A 22,547-nucleotide genomic window follows, 5' to 3' on the forward strand; every position below is an offset into this window, starting at 1 on the left:
TCGCTACACTACCAAAATACCCATGTACCTAAATACTTCCTTAATGTCAATGAAGTCCACACCCACAACACCAGAGGGAGTTCAACAAACCATGTGCAACAAAGATTCGGCACAAACAAGGAACTAAATTAATTTCACTCCTATGCCACCAAAATGTGGAATGCCCTACCAACAGCCATTAAGACATGTGAATCCCTTGACTGCTTCAAAACCGCTCTCAAAGGGCACCTACGGACGGCTGCAATTCGAAACTGGCCCCCGTAAAGTGAGTCCCCCCACCCCTTTTCCCCTTACTGTATATATTTTTCCCTTTTTACTTCCTTTATATGATGATTTCTTGTTTTTTAGATTGTGTTGTATATTTGTATGTCTCTAAATGTTCTGATGAATTGAAAATGGTGGACCCTGTCGTAAACTAGTGTATGCTTTAATAATAAATTAATAATAATGTATTGCATTTTTACAGCGCTTTTCTATGCACTACATGCCTATACTCAAAGCGCTTACAATGGTCCATTCATTCATACACTGGGAGGTGAAGCGGCGAACAGTATTGCCAGTGTCCTCACTTCCCACCAATGGTGGCAACCACTGGAGGCAATAATGCAGAGTTCAGTGTCTTGCCCAAGGACACTTTGATATGTAGACCGGGGGAGCCGGGATTCGAACCGCCGACTCATGGATCATTGGAGAACCTGCTCTACCTAGCTCCAGAGCCACAGCCGCCCCTTTATCATGGTGTCGTCCACAGTAACAGTTTTTGTATTGACGTGTGCTTTTGTTTGAAATGTACCCATTCTGCATACTGTTAATACAATTTTCAATCAATCAATCAATCTTGCCATGTGCAAGATACACAAGCAGAGTAGAGAATAGGTTTTGGGAACTTACCCCGCTCGATTTGACTGGTCAGTACCCTTTTAAACATTGGGCTGGTCTCACCTTGCATGGCTCTCTGCTGCTATTGTGAGCTCTGTGGCAAAGATAAGGAGAGAAAAGCCTGTTTTGAACCTCAGCACAAAACAGCTCTAATGGTCTTAGATCATGTTCCCTCTCAGACACACCATTAAGTGCTAAATGTTAGGAATTGCATTACTGCAGCTTCTAAGATTAAGAGTGATAAGGTAAAGCTGTTATTCCTATCCTCAGCGCTCACCAGCACAGGACATGGCTTTCTGCTGATGAATAATTCACATAGCCAAATCATCAGCCACCAAAGATAAAGGCTCTCCAACCACTCCTCAAGATTATTGATTTTGAATTCTATGCATGTTGGACTGAAGAGTGTCAAACAGGCACTGGAGGCGGAAACAATAGAGAGAGTCATGAGCACTTTCAATCACTTTTAAAATATCCTTTTGGAAATGTATTGAAAGCAAAATTACACTATGGTACTGGTAGAGGTTTGGGTTGTGTAGTTATATTGTATTGAAGGATTCTGATTTTTCAGGCTCCGTAGCCAACAATATCATAGTTGGACAAGAAACTTCCTCTTCCTCTTGGCTGTAGCCAAAGATTTGTTGCTGTTGCTGCTGTGACCAGTGTTGCCAGATTTTGCAAAAGAAACAAGTGACCAGGTCTATGAAAGCAAGCCCAAATGTTCCACTATAGCTTCGGAAGCCGATTACGGCCGACCGATCAAAATGGCGGAAAATCTATCCTGACTGAAATGGGTGTGGCCTATATGGGGAGATGCGTCATGACCATAGAGTATATATATAATAGAGACTGAACTGGCGCGAAGCTCCGCCCCCCCAGCTATTCATGTCAGTGGAAGTTGCTCAGTGGCGTTTTGAAGCACCCGGAAGACTGCCGGAAGTACCGTCTCAGAACGTCTACTTCCGCATTTGACCACCAAATTTTGGTGGTCAAATGCGGAAGTGCAACCGAGCGCTCAATGTTAAAGCCCATCTGCACGGGGTTTCCCGGTCATGAATCCACGGGTCCGCCTGTAGTCCCTCCTCCTACCACTAGGGAGGAGAGCTTCAACGTTGGAAAGTCTGCCTGCCCCCTTGGTCATGACCCAAGGAATCCAGGGGAAAATACATTTTGATTTTACGACCTACGGTTCAAGAGTTATAAGCCAAAACGTAAAGTGGGCTGTTATAGCGCCACCATGAGGCCGACCGATATAATTATAAGTTAATTAATATTAGTAATTATTATGAACCTCCCCTCCGAGTTTTGTAACTATAGCGTTTACGGTCTTCGAGGAAAAAATACTTAAACGTGCATTTTCACATTTTCACATTCATGTCAATGGGGAAATGTAATGCACGAATACATTAATATCAATTAAACTATACAACATTTCTCTTGGCAAAATACGAGCACACCATTCCCAATGAAGCTGGTCGATTTGACAGACATCAAAACTGTGGGAAGTAGCAAACCGAAGTTTAGGGTTACTCTAGAAAGTAAAAATCACACCCGTGTGTAGTGAGTGGTGCAACTCTGTGTGAGGGTCCCCAGAACTTCCAGACCCCCAGGAACGAGCCCAGGGTGCCGGCCCGGTTCCGGCGAGCCGCCACGTACCCTACTGCTGGGGACCTCCGGAAATGCTTTGGCGCTTTCAGTGCTCCCACACAGTAGAGTCACGAAGATGCAAGATGCTTAGAGCAGGCGTCTCTTCCGGGTTTTTAAACAGCTAGTGGATGGAAAATGAACGCACAGCTGCAACTTGCAGCGTCGGCAAAGCGTTTCCGGCTTTCTGGCTGACGCTGCAAGTTGCAGCCATGCACAAGCTTCATTTTCCATACACCATCCTCCATGTGTGGAGGATGGTGTGAAGGAGGTGTGATGGAGTGAAGCACACATTCACTTCCCGAGTTCTTCCCCAGTAAGCTCCTTGGGAAACAGCTGTTTGCGTGTGTGCAGTCTGGCAGCCATTTTGCCACACTTTTGTTTAGAATTTTGTTGTAAAAATTTGTGTTAAATAACTCTACTATTTTCTGAGTATTCATTGCTAGTATACAGTGTTTGTTTAGTAAAAGGGGTGTCACCATCTCACTAGCCTCGGAAACCCAGACGTTTTTATTTACCATCTCACCAACTCTTTAATCAACAGAAATAGCATTTTCAGGTCAGAATACCAATTTAATCCAATCAGCAGAAAGAATTCAGATGGGATTGGATAGGATGCAGGATATCATGAAGTGATAAAAAGTGATAAATAAAATAAAAATAAATAGGTTCTCTCCCCTGCTTAAATTAAATTGAGGATGAGGAGAGAAAACTTGATTAGGAAAAGACAATAAATAGGTTCTCTCTCCTGTTTGAATGAAATTGGTGACCGACCTGAAAATGTATTTTCTGTTTACTAAAGAGTTGTTCCGGACACACTCAGTGTCTCAGTCATGCATGCACACAGACCCTAGCTCTCCTAAGCGACTCGGCCCCTAGGAGCCACACTGTAAAAACTAAAAACTAGGATTTAAACCTCAATTAAAGAGCATTGTTTTCATCATAATTTTGCAATGTTGACATTTTGTGGCACAGATATTCTTATCCCACACTATATTATCACAACATTAGGTGGTTCAAAATCAACAAAATTTCACTTTAACAATGTTTGAGTTGACATATGTATCATTATATTAATTAAAATACGTACGCTCAGGTATCTAGTTTTTGATTCAACTTTTGATTTCAAATTTGGTTTCTCTAGAAAATAGTTACAATAATTGAGCTCTATAGGATTTTACCAAGGTGTATACGTAGTTCATCATTTTGGTAGTCAAAGTGCTCTTTTGATAAAAGCCATAGCTCAGTGCTGAGTGAATGCTCATCTTATGTTCATGAATATGCCAGAATGAGGCTGGCTGACATAAGCCAGGGCTGCTCATGGATGCTTACAATGGGGATATTTTAAGATATCCGTACAGTATACCCATATTTGAAAATCATACTACATATTCACACAATCTATATTTTGCTCACCTCAATGTTGCAGCAGACAAGGAATCTCTTTTTACCTGCTTCCTTATCGGCTAAATTACCTGTGCATCTGTTATGTGGAGATAGGCTCTTATCTACATTGAATATGTTGGCACTTGGCAGGAAGCAGCGTGATCTGGTAGGTGGTAGCTCCAACAGTGTGGCATACTGTATCTGGAAGCCAGTGATTCTTACCATTTCTGACAGTTCCTCTTATATTTGCCTCAATAGGTCCAATTCCTAATCTGCACAGTTTGCCACACAATGCAAGAAATACCCCCCCGCCTCTCTGTTGCGCATCTATTGTCTTTTGCATTAAAATCATACTTCCAGCTCATTAGGAATAATGAGCTGGACTTACTACTAATGTATTTTTTTTAACAAACAGCATTCACAACTGTAGATATAGATTTGGAGATTCCTAATTAGAAATGTACAGTTGTGTGTGACAAGTTGTCATGTGACAATTCTTTCAGCCAAGGAGTCCTTTTGATTGAAATAAAGCCTAGTCTCAAATGGATTGAGAAAAGTATTATTATTATTAACCATTATGAAAGTCAATACTAATTGACAGGTTTTGTCCTTGAAAATTAATCTGGGGAAAGGGTAACAATTTAATGAAATAAATGTGCTTTGGCTGGCATCTAAACTTCATTTTTTTGTAATCATATTTGGTTACAAATGTTAACCTAAATATGTAAGTGCTATTAATTTATTTTTTTATCCCACGATTTTGCAACCCATTTTTTCACCCAGTCCCAGTGTCAATTATCTAATGTAATCCTGGGTGCTACACTTCCTCTGCCAACCTGGGGGGGCAGCGGACTGACCTCATGCTTCCTTCTATGCATGAGGAGTCCAACTCCAAGCTTTCTTCTTGCTGGCCATTGGGAGGTAGTTTAGAGACCAGGATTGCTGCCAGGATTAATGATTTTTGTATAGGCTACCTACCCTAGGGGACACGGGGAGAACATGCAAAGTTGCAAACTCCACACAGAAAGGCCCTTTCGCCAACCCCGCCTCGGGTATGGGCACTGATGATGCGGAGGAGAGAACATGCCCCCAGCACCCACAGTACCCCAGCGGGAATCGAACCCAGGACCTTCTAGCTGTGAGGCGACATGCAGCCCTACCGACTGTGCTACCGTGCCCCCCAGTGCTATTTATTTCTTTATTTTCTTTCATAAGTGTTTAATTGCTCTCTACAGAGCACCAAAGTCTGTCCACGGGTTCATGTACTTTTTATTTGCATTGTAATCCCAAAAGGGAAATGTTATATCGCCTCATTCCTCATATAAGAACTGTGTTTGAAAAATAAACAAATCATCCTGGCCGTTTCACTCATATGGATATAAATAATCAACTGACTGAGAGAAAACGCTAATGTTACTGCTGCCTTACGCGAGAAACAAACAGTATTAAATATGACTGACTGACTGTCTTAAACGCCCAATGCATTCTCAATGGCAATATCACAAACTTTGGCATGCTACTAGTCCTACATCAGGGGTGCCCACACACATTATGACGTGAGATCTACTTTAAAAATGACCAGCTCAACAAGATCTACCCACTGAAAAAATAAGTGTAATCAAATTATGTCCCTCCCGTATTTAACTTAAACGCCCAATGCATTCTCAATGGCAATAGCACAAACTTTGGCATGCTACTAGTCCTACATACTTACACCTAGAAACCCCATTCAAACCTATTTAGGTTCATCTTACGGTGGACATGTTTGCCTGAAACGAAATCTTTGAAATGTTTCATAGTTTTAGAAATATAGTGCTTTCAAATTTGAGAAATTTATAATGAGCTCAATGGCAGCTCTATGGCACGTCAAAAAAGCACTTTCACCTAGAAACTCCATTCACACATTTTATAATTCAGCTTACTGTGGAGACACATGCTGGAACGTTTTACTTTGAAATTATTTGTAGTTTCGGAGTTATTTAACTTAAACGCCCAATGCATTCTCAATGGCAATAGCACAAACTTTGGCATGCTACTATAGTCCTACATCAGGGGTGCCCACACATTTATGACGTGAGATCTACTTTCAAAATGACCAGCTCAACAAGATCTACCCACTGAAAAAATAAGTGTACTGTATCATTGCTGAAAATAGTTTAAATATATAATGTACCTGGGGGGGGGGGCTTTGGAATAGGGAGGGGGGAGAAATTATGACAGGCAGTTTCTGCTGTCAAATTATGTCCCTCCCGTATTTAACTTAAATGCCCAATGCATTCTCAATGGCAATAGCACAAACTTTGGCAAGCTACTAGTCCTACATACTTACACCTAGAAACCCCATTCAAACCTATTTAGGTTCATCTTACGGTGGACATGTTTGCCTGAAAATAGATCTTTGAAATGTTTCATAGTTTTAGAAATATAGTGCTTTCAAATTTGAGAAATTCACAATGGGGCTCAATGGCAGATATTGGCACGTCAAAAAAGCACTTTCACCTAGAAACTCCATTCACACATTTTATAATTCAGCTTACTGTGGAGACACATGCTGGAACGTTTTACTTTGAAATGATTTGTAGTTTCGGAGTTATTTAACTTAAACGCCCAATGCATTCTCAATGGCAATAGCACAAACTTTGGCATGCTACTAGTCCTACATACTTACACCTAGAAACCCCATTCAAACCTATTTAGGTTAATCTTATGGTGGACATGTTTGCCTGAAAAGAAATCTTTGAAATGTTTAATCGTTTTAGAAATATAGTGCTTTCAAGTTTGAAAAATTCACAATGGGGCTCAATGGCAGATATTGGCACGTCAAAAAAGCACTTTCACCTAGAAACTCCATTCACACTTTTTATAATTCAGCTTACTGTGGAAACACATGCTGGAACGTTTTACTTTGAAATGATTTGTAGTTTCGGAGTTATTTAACTTAAACGCCCAATGCATTCTCAATGACAATAGCACAAACTTTGGCATGCTACTAGTCCTACAACAGGGGTGCCCACACATTTATGACGTGAGATCTACTTTCAAAATGACCAGCTCAACAAGATCTACCCACTGAAAAAACAAGTGTACCATTGCTGAAAATAGTTTAAATATATAATGTACCTGGGGGGGGGGGGGGGGGGGGCTTTGGAATAGGGAGGGGGGAGAAATTATGACAGGCAGTTTCTGACGTCAAATTATGTCCCTCCCGTATTTAACTTAAACGCCCAATGCATTCTCAATGGCAATAGCACAAACTTTGGCATGCTACTAGTCCTACATACGTACACCTAGAAACCCCATTCAAACCTATTTAGGTTCATCTTACGGTGGAAATGTTTGCCTGAAAAGGAATCTTTGAAATGTTTCATAGTTTTAGAAATATAGTGCTTTCAAATTTGAGAAATGTATAATGGGGCTCAATGGCAGCTCTATGGCGTCAAATAAATCACTTTCACTTTTGACAAAGTAGATCTCACGTCATAAATGTGGGAACTGCCCATAGATCCGAAGTCCCGTTAGTCCGAACATGCATGCCAAAGTTTGTGCTATTGCCATTGAGAATGCATTGGGCGTTTAAATGATACAGAGACTGACAATATCGCCAAGACAGTTTGTTTATTTTTGGACCACAATTGTTATGAGACGATTTAAAGATGACCCAATGTTATTCTCTGTAGATAAAAACCTCTGTGAACCAGGGGATGAGCGAGTGACGTCAGGACTTTGGCACTCAATTATTAATCATTAGTAGCCAAGACTGCTGAAACTGTTTTAATACTGATGCTCTTTTATACATACATTTTATGACTCTTAATTCATATGTCTTAAATTCGTATATAACTCCCTTTTTTATCTCCTCTCCTTTAAATGTTATGCTCTAATTATTTTTACCTATTTTCCCTTATCTAACCTCTGCCAGTGATGAATGCCCATGATAATATATTTGTAGCCAAGCCTTCATGTATAGAAAAGCAACAAAATCCCACGGATGATCCGTGGCCCTTCATCAATATTATATATTTTAATGTTGACATTACATGAGAACGTAGGGTATTGCTTATTTTACTGTCCAATGACATGGGCCAAGCCCACTGCATTTCTGGTGTGAAATGGCACAAGGGACGGACCCCCCAAAATTGACGCACGCTATGCACGTGCACACGTGCCCTTTTCTTCAATTTGGGCCCCTGCTCCCTCAGTGCTCTCTGCACAGCCCTGGCGCTTTTAGATTTTGTGTCGGTTTGCATTTTCTCCATAGGCATTAAACCAGCTCATTGGCTTGGGGTATGCAGCTTGGAGGTTAGGGGATCAATCCCCGGCCGACTCATACAAAAAAAAGAAAAAGAAAAAGGGAACCCAATGCATCCCTGCTTTGCACATCAAAGGTTGGATTGGGGATACATCGCTGCAAAATACTATCCAGGGGTTGTACTAGTAGATCTACAGAAACGAAAAGAGACCTGACACACAGTAGGGCCACATTGTTTCCCAGGGCTACTTACTTAGGCTACGTATTACCAAACTTACTGAATCAATTTTGACTAAACCTCACTGCACTGTTAAGAATGAGTAAAATTTTGTTTTTGTCCTCTTACTCCTCATACACATCCTACAGTCTAATAAATCAACAAAACAAAACACAATAAAACAAACAAAAAACATTTGCATAATGGAACTCAATGTTAAATTATTCTTGGCATTTTCTTCTTCCCAGAAAAGACCTAGAAAGCACATCGTGTGTGAATGCATTACCTAAAGAACGCATGTCCCTGTGTGTTTCATGGTTGTAAATAGAGCATTTGTCCTTCACATTCTCCCCCATTAAAGCAATGTACAGAACCGAGTGGTGAGAGAGAGAAGCAAACAGTTTCTATGCCCCCCATTTTGAAAGAGGTTTCATAAATTCAAGTGCTCTGATTAATAAATGTATTCTTTGATTTTGAAACAGTATAGCCTTATGTTGTTGTTACAGTATTTAGCCTGTACTGTATGTTGCATGGTTAAATCAATGAATTTTATTTCATGAAGGTCAGTCACTTGGTCTGGGGTATTAAAACACAATTTATAACCCTGGCAGCCAATTTTCTGATATGCCTACGCATGTAACTTTAGTAGTCTGCATACTTTTACTGAGTTGCATTAGCTGTGCGTAGTGTTTGTGTTCAGCGCATAAAGTTGCCGTTATAATAACGTTGTCTTCCATGGTCGATGGAAACAAGTACCATTATAATAGTAGGTCAAATATTAGTCTTCCCAATCCTCATCCGGAGCCAATGAACTACTGCAGGGGTGGCCACACTTAACGTCTGGCTTTTGGAATTACGCTATAGGGCAGCCAAGTCTATAGACTTTTAATTTAGAGCACTAAACATGACGTCATGTGGCAGCAAAGTCTATGGACTTTGTTGGACTAATGTTTGTTTACAGCACCTTAAAATATACATTACCAGGTGCCCCTCACTTCACACAAGTGTGCTTTTTTGACTTGAGAACTACTTTTTAAATGACCAGCTCAACACAATCTACCCCATTGCTGAAAATACTTTGAAAATGTACCTGTTGAGTCAAAGTCTTGTAGAAATGTAAAACAAATGTGGAAAATTAAATCTACAAGCTTGTGGATCAGCTATTTTCTTTAGATTTGTCTTTATTCCATTTAAAGGGGCTTAAATGGCTAATTACCGGTAATTTAAAATGTTTATTAAAAATGTTGACTTTAATAATTTAATTGACTTAACATTTCATTGTTTAAGTTATTGTTGTTGATTGTTTGAAATATATAGGCCTACCGTAAGTTGTATAAAAACAGCCTATATCAAATTTGTTGTAAAATGGCAATGTTGTTAACCTTTATTTTTCTTTAAAGGTTTACATCCTGACTATTGACCACACCAATCAACAAATTAAGCCAACCGATCAACAAACAAAAAGTTTGAAAATAAAAGTTGAGTTGAGTTGGAAATGTTGTGTTGCGTCCTTGTGTCATTGGAGTCGAACAAGAGAAGGACTTGACAGTTGTAACACAACAATTTGACAGTTGTAAACGCAAAGGAAGTCAAGATGGCAGAAGATGTCCTGGGGAAGCAGAGGACCACTGCAAAAAGCACTTTCACCAGACATGCCAACTTCATTGCAAGAGGCAATAAGCATGCTTCAATTGGAGTTTAAGGACTAGACTGGAGGCTGACATTAAGAATGAGGATGAGGAAGCAGTTCTTGATGAACAGCAAGAGGCCGACATAGAAAGTTCTGTAAAAGAAGCTGCGACAAATAAGCTGCAGAGATGAGAGACATTGTTCAAATAAACCTGCGGTCGAGGTATGGAAAAAGTTAACTTGAAATGCCACTCGTTAAGTGGGGAAAAGCCAATTATTATAAAGCAAATAATGTACCTGTGGAAAGTGCCAATTTAGAGTGCTACAGTATGAAGTGCACCTCACTTTCTTGAACCATATGATAAATGAGGCCATCTCAGCAATGTACATATGGGAGAGATGGATCCCGATGGAATCAAGGGATGAATTGGATGGACGAGTCAAGGGCCTAAGTGCATCCAACAACGGGGTGCGAGCCGCAGCCGACAGCTCCCGGTTCTCCTCTCCGACTGCAGGCTGTAGAGCGGTGATCTCCCGCTCGGAGACGGCTGGGCTTGGTTGGGGAGGGCTTGGAGGATGGCTGCAGAGTTGTAACAATGTGTGTGTCACTCAGCACACTGTTTGTATCAGCAAGAGGCTATACTGCTGGCTGCTACCCTGAGCCATCCCAAACTAGCAAAGTGTGCTGGAATTTGGTGGGTCATGGGCTTAAAGGTGTAGTGAAATGGCTTTTTGGGGCATTTTATTTTGAAGTTTCAGCCTCAGACGGCAGGATCTAAGTTTCTGAACCAATCAGAGTGTCGCATCCCTCCAGGCTATGGGTCCTATAGGTCCGCCTCATGCACGCAGCACAGTGGTTTGTTTACAAAGTGACAGAGAGATGGCAGAAAAGCCAGGGGATTATTTTCTAACCTGTATACAACCTATATATATATATATTTTAGCGTGATGATTAAGTTGAAAACGAGTAATACACTGTCTGGATGTCATCTTGAATTGGATTAAAAAACGGAGGATTTCAGTAGCACCTGTGTTTGGACGGACGCGCAGATATGCGACTCAAATGGGTGAGCTTCATTTTTATTGGCTTTTATTGATGTGGGCCTCGACACGTCATCACGCAGCACGTTTTCGTTTTAAGGAAGTAATTACATTTTTATTTTTATGAACTTTTGATATAAAAACACAAAGATTTGAATTTTACCATTCTTTTGGCATCCATTGTTAGGTATGCCCATATGATGACCATGGATATGGTCTAAACGTATTTTTCATTTCACTACACCTTTAAAGGCTGAGAAGTAGTCGTATCAGTTTGTTTTGGAAGCTCTGAACGTTTTAGTGACATTAAGATGTTGCAGAACCAAGAGGTGCAAGCATAGTCAAAATGGCATCGAATGAGGGATCCAGCTACAGTCTTGATCATACTGTGAAGAACATTATAAATAAAGCATTGTTACATGCAATATTATAATTCTCCATCATCCAGTTCTGCTATGCCATATACAGTAACATTTATTCCACCACTAGCTCTTTGTGCTCCATTTCTCAAACAATGCCACAGCCACCAGAATGACAGCTTTACGCTCATTACACCTAATCCAAAACCACATCAACATCCTACACACACATACTGTAGTACAACACATTCCTGGCATGACCATCCCAGTACACACGTACCTGTATAGCCTACTACAAGTGCATGCATCCAACAACATACCGTGTATGCTTTTAGGGTTGATGCAATGCCGTACAGCTACAGCATTCCAATGACCATGTCACATTCTGATTCTTATCACGTACTTTGGAGTCAGAGACACTTGATCATCAACCGAGGTGATTTGGGTTATTGGGTATTTACACCTGACTGATTACAACCTGATCATGCAGGATGTATTTTAATACCAGGTGTAAATGGGGCCTTTGTTGGCCAGATGTCGCAGTATAATGTCTTATCGGCTAACGGTATCAATCTTAATGTGACTTTAAATGCTAACAATGAGTTGAATAATTTGAGGGAAATGTCTGCTGCAACGGTGATGTTGCTACTTCTAACGCACGTTTCCCAAACAGTGGGTCGGGACACATTTGTGGGTCGTGGACACATTTTATGGGTCCCTTTATTTTTGGTTTCCTACATTAATTTTATTTGTAATTATTATTTCAAAACAAAAAAGCAAACATTTTCATTAATTAAAACCAAATTAAAATATTTTTTCAGTAATTTCATGAAGAAATAAAAGAAAATTTTAAGAAATTCCACAAATTAGAAAACAAATGTTCAACTAAATTTGGGAACCACAAATGCAAGCAGAGTGAGTGTAAAGATTGCAATTACACCTGGTTGACTCTGTCTAAGATCTGATCTCAGTGTGTGACAGACCACCACAGATCAGATTGCAATGTGTCCTCCAGGGTACAGATAACATGCCCAGATAAAAGTTGCATGTTGATAGCCAATTAGATGTAAATGGTCCTCAAAAGGCTGTGCATGCATGCGTGCCACATATTTTTTTATCAATGTTCATTATCACAATTCAGTCAAAAAAAGATTATGTAGATGAGGTCTGACAAGGCAAAAGATGTTGAGATCTACAATGACTATTCAATTTACTTCAGTAAATATACAGTACAAATATACAGTAGGCCTACCTCCTGAAGGTCCACAAGGCCAAGTACCGCACCTGGGGGGACAGGGCCTTCTATGTGTCGGCCCCCAAATTCTGGAATGAACTCCCCAACCATCTCAGAGCTGCTCCCTCTCTCCTCTCTTTCAAAACCTCACTCAAAACTCACCTCTTCGGGATAGCTTTCCCCAGCTGAGGTCTGGTTAGGATGTCCCCTCCCCCCCTTTCCCTCGTTTATCCTTTTATCTTTTTAACCCTGTACTGTTGCTGTATCTGTTATGTTTTGCTTTGTTTTTTTCTTAATAAAGTATGTTCCTAGTGTTCCTTTATGTAAAGCGCTTTGGGTATTTAGAAAAGCTATATAAATCTGAGCTATTATTATTATTATTATTATTACACAACTGATAAAAAATGATGACTATAGTGCACATCAGTCTGTTCCGTACTGTATTGTACCCAAGCTTTTCAAGGCATATAGGGGCGGATTCAAACTAGCGCTGGAAACCGATGCCGGCTCCCTATAGGTTCACCAACCTATGTGCCCGCTCCCATCTCTCGTAGAACACAGGGGAGAACACTGACTTCACAAAAAAAAAATCTTTCTTTTGGAACAAAATCGCCTGGGTCTCAGAGGCTAAAACTGTAGTAACTTGAACAAAGTTCATGCTTACACCATTCATCAATATGTGCGATTCTATCTTGTTAAAATGAATATGAGCTCAAGTCTCATTGGACATTGCCAATCATTATTGTGTGTTGGTATCTTTGCCAGTCTCTGGCAGAAGTAAATCCAGATTTCCATCCCAGTTTGAAATAATCTCAGTGACCCCTGAATTGATTGGAAGGCCTTAATCCCTCTCACACAGTCACACTATATGATATGATTATTCCAGTGCCAGTTCTACCTGGCTCAAATCTGCTATTGTAAATCAGCATAGGATATCTGTCCTTGAAATCAGCTCTGGGTGCACGCGCGCGTGCACATGCACACACGCACACACACACACACACACACACACGGTAGTGCTGTCGCCTCACAGCTAGAAGGTCCTGGGTTCGATGGACGCTGTGGGCGCTGTTCCCTCCTCCACGTCATCAGTTCCCATACCCGAGGCGAGGTTGGCGAAAGGGCCTTTCTCTGTGGAGTTTGCATGTTCTCCCCATGTGAGGTACCCTCACAAAAACATGCAGTAATCCTGGTCTCTAAACTACCTCCCCCTGGCCAGCCGGGGCGCCTGATGGAGGGGAAAGGAACTGGTCGGATTAACGTGTTCCTTCCACACGCTATGTCCAGCCGGGGAAAGAAGCAGCTTGGACTCCTCATGCATAGAAGGAAGCATGAGGTCAGTCCGCTGCACCCCAGGTTGGCAGAGGAAGTGTAGTGCCCAGGATTAGATAATTGACACTGGGTGAAAGAAATGGGTTGCAAAATAGTGGAATAAAAAATGTATAAAAAAAAGAGAGAGCTGACAACGCAGCTCCCCTATATTGTAAACAGTTTACTTTGCCAATTAATAACATGGGCGGTAGTTCGAGAGATGTTATTCCTATACGTTTAATAACAGGTCAGCGCCAGACTGTGACATGGAGTGGCAAAACAGTAGATTGCCTGGGTAGATTAGCCCCTGGCGACAGAGCTAGATCTCTCCCAGGAGCTAGGGGCTGAATTCCATGATGGAGGACTTGTCAGGACTGCGAAGAGGGTTCATAATGGTGTCCCTGACAATAGACTCCCTGACAGCCAATGAGCCACAGCTCAGTGGAACACAGCTGACAGAGCTCCCCCATGCTCGCCCATGCACATGCCCTGTAGTACAACAAAAAAGAAGGCTTCCTTAAGATCAGGGTATGTAGGTCTAACAGCAGCATGGCTCAGTCATTAAAAGCTGGTCAAACTGAAAGGAAAATCTTGGAGTACACTACATGCATGTACTTCTGCTAAAACGGAGAATGTACAGTACTTTATTTGTCTCGCGTTCCCAAGTTAAATCCCCTGCCATGTGTTTCCTGTCATTGAGTTCACAGCTCTTTCTTGACATTATTAATGTACGGTGCCAATATAGAACAATCTTAATGGGCCAGTACTTAGTGCGATACCCATTATCGTAGTACTTGGAGGCCAGGCTACTATTTCTACTAGACATCACTATGATGACATCAGGGATATCTAAATGGACATACAGAAAAAGGGACACAGACAGACTGATATGATTGGACTTTCAGTTCTGGACAACCACCAACTTGACAAAACAAGTAGCTTACCCTTGGTAATGGGTACTCTGCGATACACACATCAAGTTTGAAGTAGATGGGCCAGACAGTTGTAGCGTATGCTTACTGAATATGCGTGAGCCAACTGGACTATTTACTGATAATGGAGGGAGATTAGTGGGAGAGCAGTGATGACAACAATTTGAGTACTTGAGAGAGGGACATTTGCAGCTAGAATGGTAACACAATTTACAATTTACAATTTACAATTTACAATTTAGGCATTTAGCAGACGCTCTTAATCCAGAGCGACTTACATTAAGCAAAAACAAAAAGCATGGCATACATCACATGTATAAAAAGTAGTTATCATGAATCATGCGTAAACTAAGAACGTAACAGTGGAGTATCTATGTAAACTATACATACTATACTATATAATATATTATACATGTGTACTATAAAGTGCTATGACTACATAAAGTGCAATTCTAGAGCTGTCTACATAACAAGCTATAACACGTATTGAAATACGGTAAGAAAAAGTAAAGAAATAAACACAGTATGGGCATTCACAATATATTCGAACATTGCTCCTTTAACAACAATGCAACAATTCTGTCTTTTGACCCTCTCTTCCCAATCCTCAAGCCCAGGGGTAAGGCAGTCAGTGCTCAGTCAAAGTGTCAACAGTTAAGTCAGACGGGGAGGTGCTGGGCAAGTGTTTGAGTGTGTGCTGACACTGCTGAGAGAGATGGGGAGGCCTGGATTTAACCGCTGGGCTAGGGTGGGCTGCAGCCCGGGGGGCCTTAATAAAAAATATATAATGCAATTGTAAAGTATTGCAATCCAATTCAAGTGAGATTTGTGTTTAGTTATTGTACATTTAGTTAGCTAGAGCACCTCTCCAAGGAGAGTCAGTATGGGGTCCAGCCACCAGGTGGCGCAGACACACAGAACATTACATACACTTCACGAACAATTCTATTGAACCGTGACATTGTAGTTCAAGGTGAGGTCACTGCCCCTGCCTCCAGGTATATAACGGGGGTCCCACCTTGCTACGTCATTCCTCCATCTTTCTGCTTAGATACACACTACTTGCTAAGGATCACTGTGGCTGTTGAAAACCTTTATTCCCTTGAAACGGACGAGTTTCTAACTTGTACCTTGGAATTTCATGGCCCTGAACCGGTGGTTCTCTGATCACGAACACTTTGCAGAACAGACTGTAAGTTATCTTACACAGGAGTCAGGACGATAGAACTCATTTGAGCCGACATGTGTTCTTGTGTTTGTCCTTTCTCCTCGCTAACTCCTAGCTTTAGCTTCCTGTCATTAGATGTTAGCTAACTAGCCACAAGCCTAGCCTGCTGCTTCTCCCTATCCTAGCATTGAACTCGACTAGCTGACAGGCTTTATTTGCTTATTTGTTTATTTGCTAGCTAGCCTTAGCTTCGCTTCGCTATCCCGCAGCATCGCTAGCTCCTAGCTTAAGATTCCAGTCGCCCAATGTTAGCTTTGGCCTACTAGAGAGTCGACAGACCACTAGTAGTGAAGCACGCTGCAAAAACAAGCAAAGATTCTGCTCTTCCTGCCGACGTTCCTTCCTAACATGAACGTGTGCAATGATAGTCAATAGGACCAGTGCTGGCTCGAGCTGCAATGCCAAATTCGGCCACTATGTCCATTTCGCCTCAGGGTTTCCTCCCAGTACCGTCTCTATTAATATATACTCCAAGGCTTATACGCCACTGGGAAGATGGGTCACGCCAAAACAAATTGTGGTCCACTAGGGGGCGCCACCTCCACACAGAGGCAGGCTCCCTTAGTAGCTGAGAATCCTCTAGAGTCTAGCCAGACGTATAAGTTCATTGAAGACGGCTCTACTAGTCACACTGACCACGGCTAAGCGAGCTAGTGATATGCATGTGCTTTCGATCAACATGAGCTGCATGAGGTTTGTGGTAACGCTTAGGCCGAACCTTTCGTTCCTGCCTGAGACCTTTCCTTCTGGTTGTACTCCGGTGGATTTGGCAGCGTTCTACCCACCTCCGTTCTCCTCGGTGGAGGACAGGAGGCTGAACTGTCTTTGCCCAGTCAGGGCTTTGAGACTGTAGTGTACAAGGACAGGACTGCTCCCTTCAGACAAGGCGATCAGCTGTTTGTCGCATGGGGTTCCCAGTGGAAAGGGAAGCCCATTTCGAAGTTGAGGCTTTCACAATGGATTGTGGAAGCTATACAGTTGGCATACGCCAAGAGTGGAGTGCTGAGGGGCTACGTGCCCACTCCACCAGAGGTATGTCTGCATCCTGGGCCCTTGCGAAGGGTGTCCCTATCCAGGATGTACTGTATATGTGCGGCAGCAAACTGGTCGTCCCCGTCGACCTTTGCCACTTAATATAACCTCGATGTGGCAAATTCAGACCTGGGCCATGCGGTCCTGGGAGTTGCCGCACACTGAGTGCCAGCCATTGATACTTGTCACTAAGTACAGTACACTAAGCATTAACCCGCGACTGTGGGGCGACTGTGGCTCAAGAGGTAGAGCAGGTCGTCCAATGATCCATGGGTCGGCGGTTCGAATCCCGGCTCCTCCTGGCTACATGTCGAAGTGTCCTTGGGCAAGACACTGAACCCCAAATTGCTCCCGATGTGCTGGTTGGTACCCTGCATGGCTTCCGCCGCACTCGGTGTATGAATGTGTGTGTGAATGGGTGAATGTAATGCACAATCTATGTAAAGCGCCTTGGATAAAGGCGCTATATAAATGCACCATTTACCATTTAACCCTGGGCTAATAAGATGGTTAATTGCACATTGCCAGCTCCTTAGTTAGGGTTTCTTATAGCTATACCACGCCAAGGTTAGCTCTTATGCTTGTCGCCCATCCTGTGTACATGCTACGTCCGTGCACGTTTGTGGGTCCCCTACGGAGGGTGACATTGGATCGGCTCCTGTCAGCCGGCGGTATACGGGACTTGTATGCTCCCCATAGTGACTCTCCTTGACAGACACACACACACACACACACACACACACACACACACACACACACACACACACACACACACACACACACACACACACACACACACACACACACACACACACACACACACACACACACACACACACACACACCTGCTGTAAAATGCCTAGTGGCTTCATTCAGCACCATGGACAGCGACGTGCGTGCGTGTGGGTGTGTGTACGGTTGTAATGCACGTAACAGTGCAGTGCCCGGTATAAAGTCTGTCGAACCCACGGTTCTCCAGAACCACCACAAAAGGCTCTGGTCAGGCTCTGCCAGTGGGCCTAATGAGCCTAAATCCCCTCACCTGTGCAATTTCCAGCCTCTGCCTCAGCCAATTGATTGCCATGGCAACCACACACCTGCCAATTGATTACTTAATCAGTCCACTTTTCACAGTCAGTTTGCACACTCAGTTTCACACACAGACAGACAGATACATAGATCTCCACGTGGGACACAGACAGACAGTAAAAATGGGTGCTATGACAACAGGTATTGCATACTACAGATATCTCCATATACAGTATGGGCACAAAAGGGACACAGACAGATAGTTAAAACGGGTGCTATGACAAGTTGACAACGGGTATTATTGGTTCCCAAGTTGCATCGTTCTCAAGTAGGCAGGTGGCCGACGGGCACGTACAGGTCTAGTCTAATAACCAGCTAAAACAACAGCTTTACCAGACAAAGCCACTAACATTACATTTTAAATAAAACTTACATTTCAAACAAACCAAAACAAATCAAACCCATTTTTCACTCACCAAGTCAGCAATCTGAATTAAGTCACAGTGGCAGTGCTATGAATTGTCACCTTACTGGTCATACAATATATCAAAGTTGATGAATTTAAGGATTTGACAATTGTCTCGATCTAGACAGACCTTCAGCAACTCCTGTGTGCTCAAGTGGACAGTGTGAGTGACACTACTGCAATTACCAAGGTGTGTGACTGGACAGTGATTGCTGACTAGTTAGTGATTGCTGGGTGCTGTGACTGGAATGAGCCCCACATGACACCAATACATTTAACACAGAATTGGGTCCTGGGTTACACTGTGCACGCACGCATGCATGCATGCACGCACGCACGCACGCACGCACGCACGCACGCACGCACGCACGCACGCACGCACGCACAAATATAGTCTAGTATTATGCCCAATTGCCCATATACATTATACTAGAGCAGTAGTTTTCAACCAGTACGTGGTCCAGGGACCACCAGTGGTCCTTGAGTGGTTTCCATTTGGTCCCCAGCTAAATGATTTTTTTTGATGATGAATTACATCATGAATTACATTTTTATAGCGCTTTTAAGTGCTCAAAGCGCTTTACAACGATTCATTCATTCATACATTGGGAGGTGAAGCAGCGAACCGGTCGACACCAGCGTCTTCACTTCCCACATTCACACACCAATGGTGGCAAGCTAACACCGATCGACTCATTGGATGCAATGTAGGGTTCAGTGTCTTGCCCAAGGACACTTCGACATGTGGACAGGAGGAGCCGGGATTCGAACAGCCGACCCAGGGATCATTGGATGACCTGCTCTACCTCCTGAGCCACAGCCGCCCTAAATGATGGAGTTGGTAACCAAATGGACCCTTATAGTTATCTTTAACTTTTGAGAGCGTAAAATAAAACAAAATGGACCCTTATGGGTCCATTTGGTTTCAATTTACACTGTCAACTGTTTAATTCTTGTTAAACATCTGCATCACTTAATTTACAAGAAGTCTACACAAATTGGCGAATGTAAAATAATTGTTATTTTTATTAACATTTGCCTGTTATCTCTCCTATGGTACCACATCAATACAGCTTGTGAATAATTGTGGAAACAATCTTATCCAATGATAACAACATTCTTTAGTTTTGCATGGGTCTGAGAAGCTAGATTTCATCAAATGGTGGTCCGTGGCTCAAATGCTGAATAAATAATGGGCCTTGGTGTGAAAAAGTTTGAAAACCACTGTACTAGAGGTGCAGGCTTCACATCTAGAGTTAAAACCACTGTACTAGAGGTGCAGGCTTCACATCTAGAGTTAGAAACCACTGTACTAGAGGTGCAGGCTTCACATCTAGAGTTAGAAACCACTGTACTAGAGGTGCAGGCTTCACATCTAGAGTTTGGACTGATTGGCCCGCTATGTCCGAGTCATAGTGACGTGGCCATTTAGACAACATATTGGTCAGATAGGCAGTTCTCCATTTAGGTTCTGGACAACCGCCAATCCAACAAACTCCACGCCAGCACCGCACTAGTCCCTTGAGTCCTCGATCTGTAACACTGCATGGAGAGTTTGAAGTGGATCGGTCCGTGGTTCTTGAGACGCGTGAAGGACAGATTCTCTCTCTCGCACGCACGCACGCACGCACGCACGCACGCACGCACGCACGCACGCACGCACGCACGCACGCACGCACGCACGCACGCACGCACGCACACAACAGAAGGATGGTCTGCATTAGGGCATTTTCCCCACAGCACTTTACAATGTATTGTTATAACATTCACACAGACAGCAGGTTCATTGGCAGCCCTGCAAGGCTGCCAACCTGCTTGTTAGGTGGGGTTCAGTGTCTTGCTCAAGGACACTTCGATATGATGCCAGGAGCAGCAGCGGGGATCAGACCTTACGATTTTCAGACAACAATGCTTTACCCCCTGAGTCACCACCATTCCATATAAAAACATAACAGTCATTCTTGGACAAAGCCATATCCCCGGGTCACTCGAGTTTTTTGTGATACTTTGCTTCTTTGCTCCAATAGAAATATGAGCATGTGACAGCAATTCAATAAATATCCACTTATGATTTTTCAAGTGGTATGATATTACCCTAAGGTGCCATAGTAGTTGTGTGTTATTGAGTGTTTAAACAAAAGTGCCCTCTTCTTCTTTCTTATATATCGCCTAAAACTATATTCTATGACTTGAAAATGTTGGATGAAATTTCATTTTCGCAGAAAGAGTAGACCTTTCTGTGCCCCTATATTATGTCAATCAAATAAATGACCATGGGTTTCTATGGGATGCATTTTTAGCCTTTCAATTGCCTTGAAATCCCAGGTGAATGCATTTGGCTCGTATTTCCAAATTAGTGTGTCCTTTTTTTAACCGAGACAGACACAGTTTGAAACTGTAGTGGTTAGAATGCCGAAGAACTGCCCAATTCCTACTGAGGAATTATTGGAGCGTATCCCTGTGGCTGGCAGTGTAATAAGTGGACTGGGACACAATGGACTAATCAGTTGACAGTGAGGCTGAAAGAACAAAGGGGCAGAGTGAAGGAAATTAGCAAGAAGCAGACCACTTCCACCTCCGGAGGCCCTGTGAAAGTGCCGCCACATGCATCTCTGTACAAGAGTCAGCCTGTGGAGTCTTCAGCGGACAAGGACTTGATAGAGCAATTATCTCCAAGGACATTTTCATGCTTAAAACATTGAACAAATCTACTTGGCTGATTTTTGTTAAACTCATTAACACATTGTATTGAATAAGTCCACAGCAGAAATAAATTAAAGATTTTCACACAGAAATTATGTATTTTGTTTTATTTCTAACAAGATTGAGAATGCACACCTTCATGCCCAATGGGTAGTGTGTTTTGAAGGGGATTCGTCACTGTATATGGTGATTTTGAATGCACAATGTTTTTATTTGACTCCATTGTAGACATACAATTTTAGCGTTAGGGTAAAAACAAATGCAGTGCTGAATTAAATCACTGTTATCATTTTATGTGATGTCAGAAGACGATGTCAAATTTCGTACAATATTGGTGTCCTGACCAAGAATAACCAATCTACAAGGTCACAACGCATTGCAATGTGTTGTGAACTTAGTATGTAAAAAAGTATGTAAATGTTTATGCATGGTTCTTTCGATACTATTGCAGACAACATTTCTTACCATGTAAAATATTGTATTCAATTAGTAAATGTATTCAATTATGTTGGGCATATCTAGATTTTGAGAGCAGTACAGTACTGTATGTATGCATGATGTGTTTGTGCATGCGCATGTGCGTATGCACGAAATTCATTCTTCAAGAGAGTTTTGGAGTGTACAATTCACTATTTTGGCTGGCTCAGTTTTGTGGCAGATTGTATGGCTTTGTTTTAGATTTTCTCAAATTCCCAAGTCTTGGCACTGCATACATTATGCTGAGCAATTTAGAAATGTGAAACCTATTACAGTATGTTCCCATGTGGTATCCCTTGGTGCTTTACGTCATCCTAATTCTTCATTTCATTTGACTTAGCTAAATGTAACCCTCCTGACATGACTGAGGGGACAAATTCAAAGCATTAACTATCACTGTCCCTTATGGGCGGGAACCCCTTCTGGTGTTTTACCCCTTCAGGACGGGAACCCCTTTTGGGGTTCTTGCTATGTACAGTATAGCAACTTTAACATTTTTGATATTTTTTAATACAAATTTTTATTTTGAATTTTTCAGAAAACTTCAGTAAGTATTTAGAAAGAGTTTTTAAAATCGGCCTCAGTCTTAAATGGGTTAAGTTAGGTGCAGTTTTATTTTTAGGGATATGAGTGAATAAATCAATTGTGTTTTTCCATTATGCAAAAGACACCAAGTAGAATGTTATCTGAATTGTCATATGATATACACAAAGGCAGAAAAGGATAAATTC

The 22,547-nt window shown here is 42.1% G+C and overlaps 2 protein-coding genes across 2 annotated transcripts in view; both read right to left on the bottom strand.

Annotated features, from left to right (window-relative positions):
* Nucleotides 1-22,547, bottom strand: part of LOC306928888 (contactin-4-like) — a 215,373-nt gene that overhangs the window by 182,776 nt on the left and 10,050 nt on the right. The window contains exon 2 of the mRNA XM_079509172.1: nucleotides 892-973. The gene's annotated coding sequence lies outside the window, so the exon portion shown is untranslated. The remainder of the gene's footprint in view (nucleotides 1-891; nucleotides 974-22,547) is intronic.
* Nucleotides 14,287-22,547, bottom strand: part of cntn6 (contactin 6) — a gene marked incomplete at both ends in the record, with an annotated part of 65,378 nt that continues 57,117 nt past the window's right edge. Inside the window, 4 exons of the mRNA XM_079510627.1 lie at nucleotides 14,287-14,438; nucleotides 14,682-14,798; nucleotides 16,895-16,984; nucleotides 17,097-17,285. Of these exons, the coding sequence (XP_079366753.1) occupies nucleotides 14,287-14,438; nucleotides 14,682-14,798; nucleotides 16,895-16,984; nucleotides 17,097-17,285 (548 nt within the window). The remainder of the gene's footprint in view (nucleotides 14,439-14,681; nucleotides 14,799-16,894; nucleotides 16,985-17,096; nucleotides 17,286-22,547) is intronic.

The sequence above is a fragment of the Electrona antarctica genome, assembly GCF_951216825.1.
Source record: "Electrona antarctica genome assembly, chromosome: 9".
In the NCBI taxonomy this organism is placed as follows: Eukaryota; Metazoa; Chordata; class Actinopteri; order Myctophiformes; family Myctophidae; genus Electrona; species Electrona antarctica.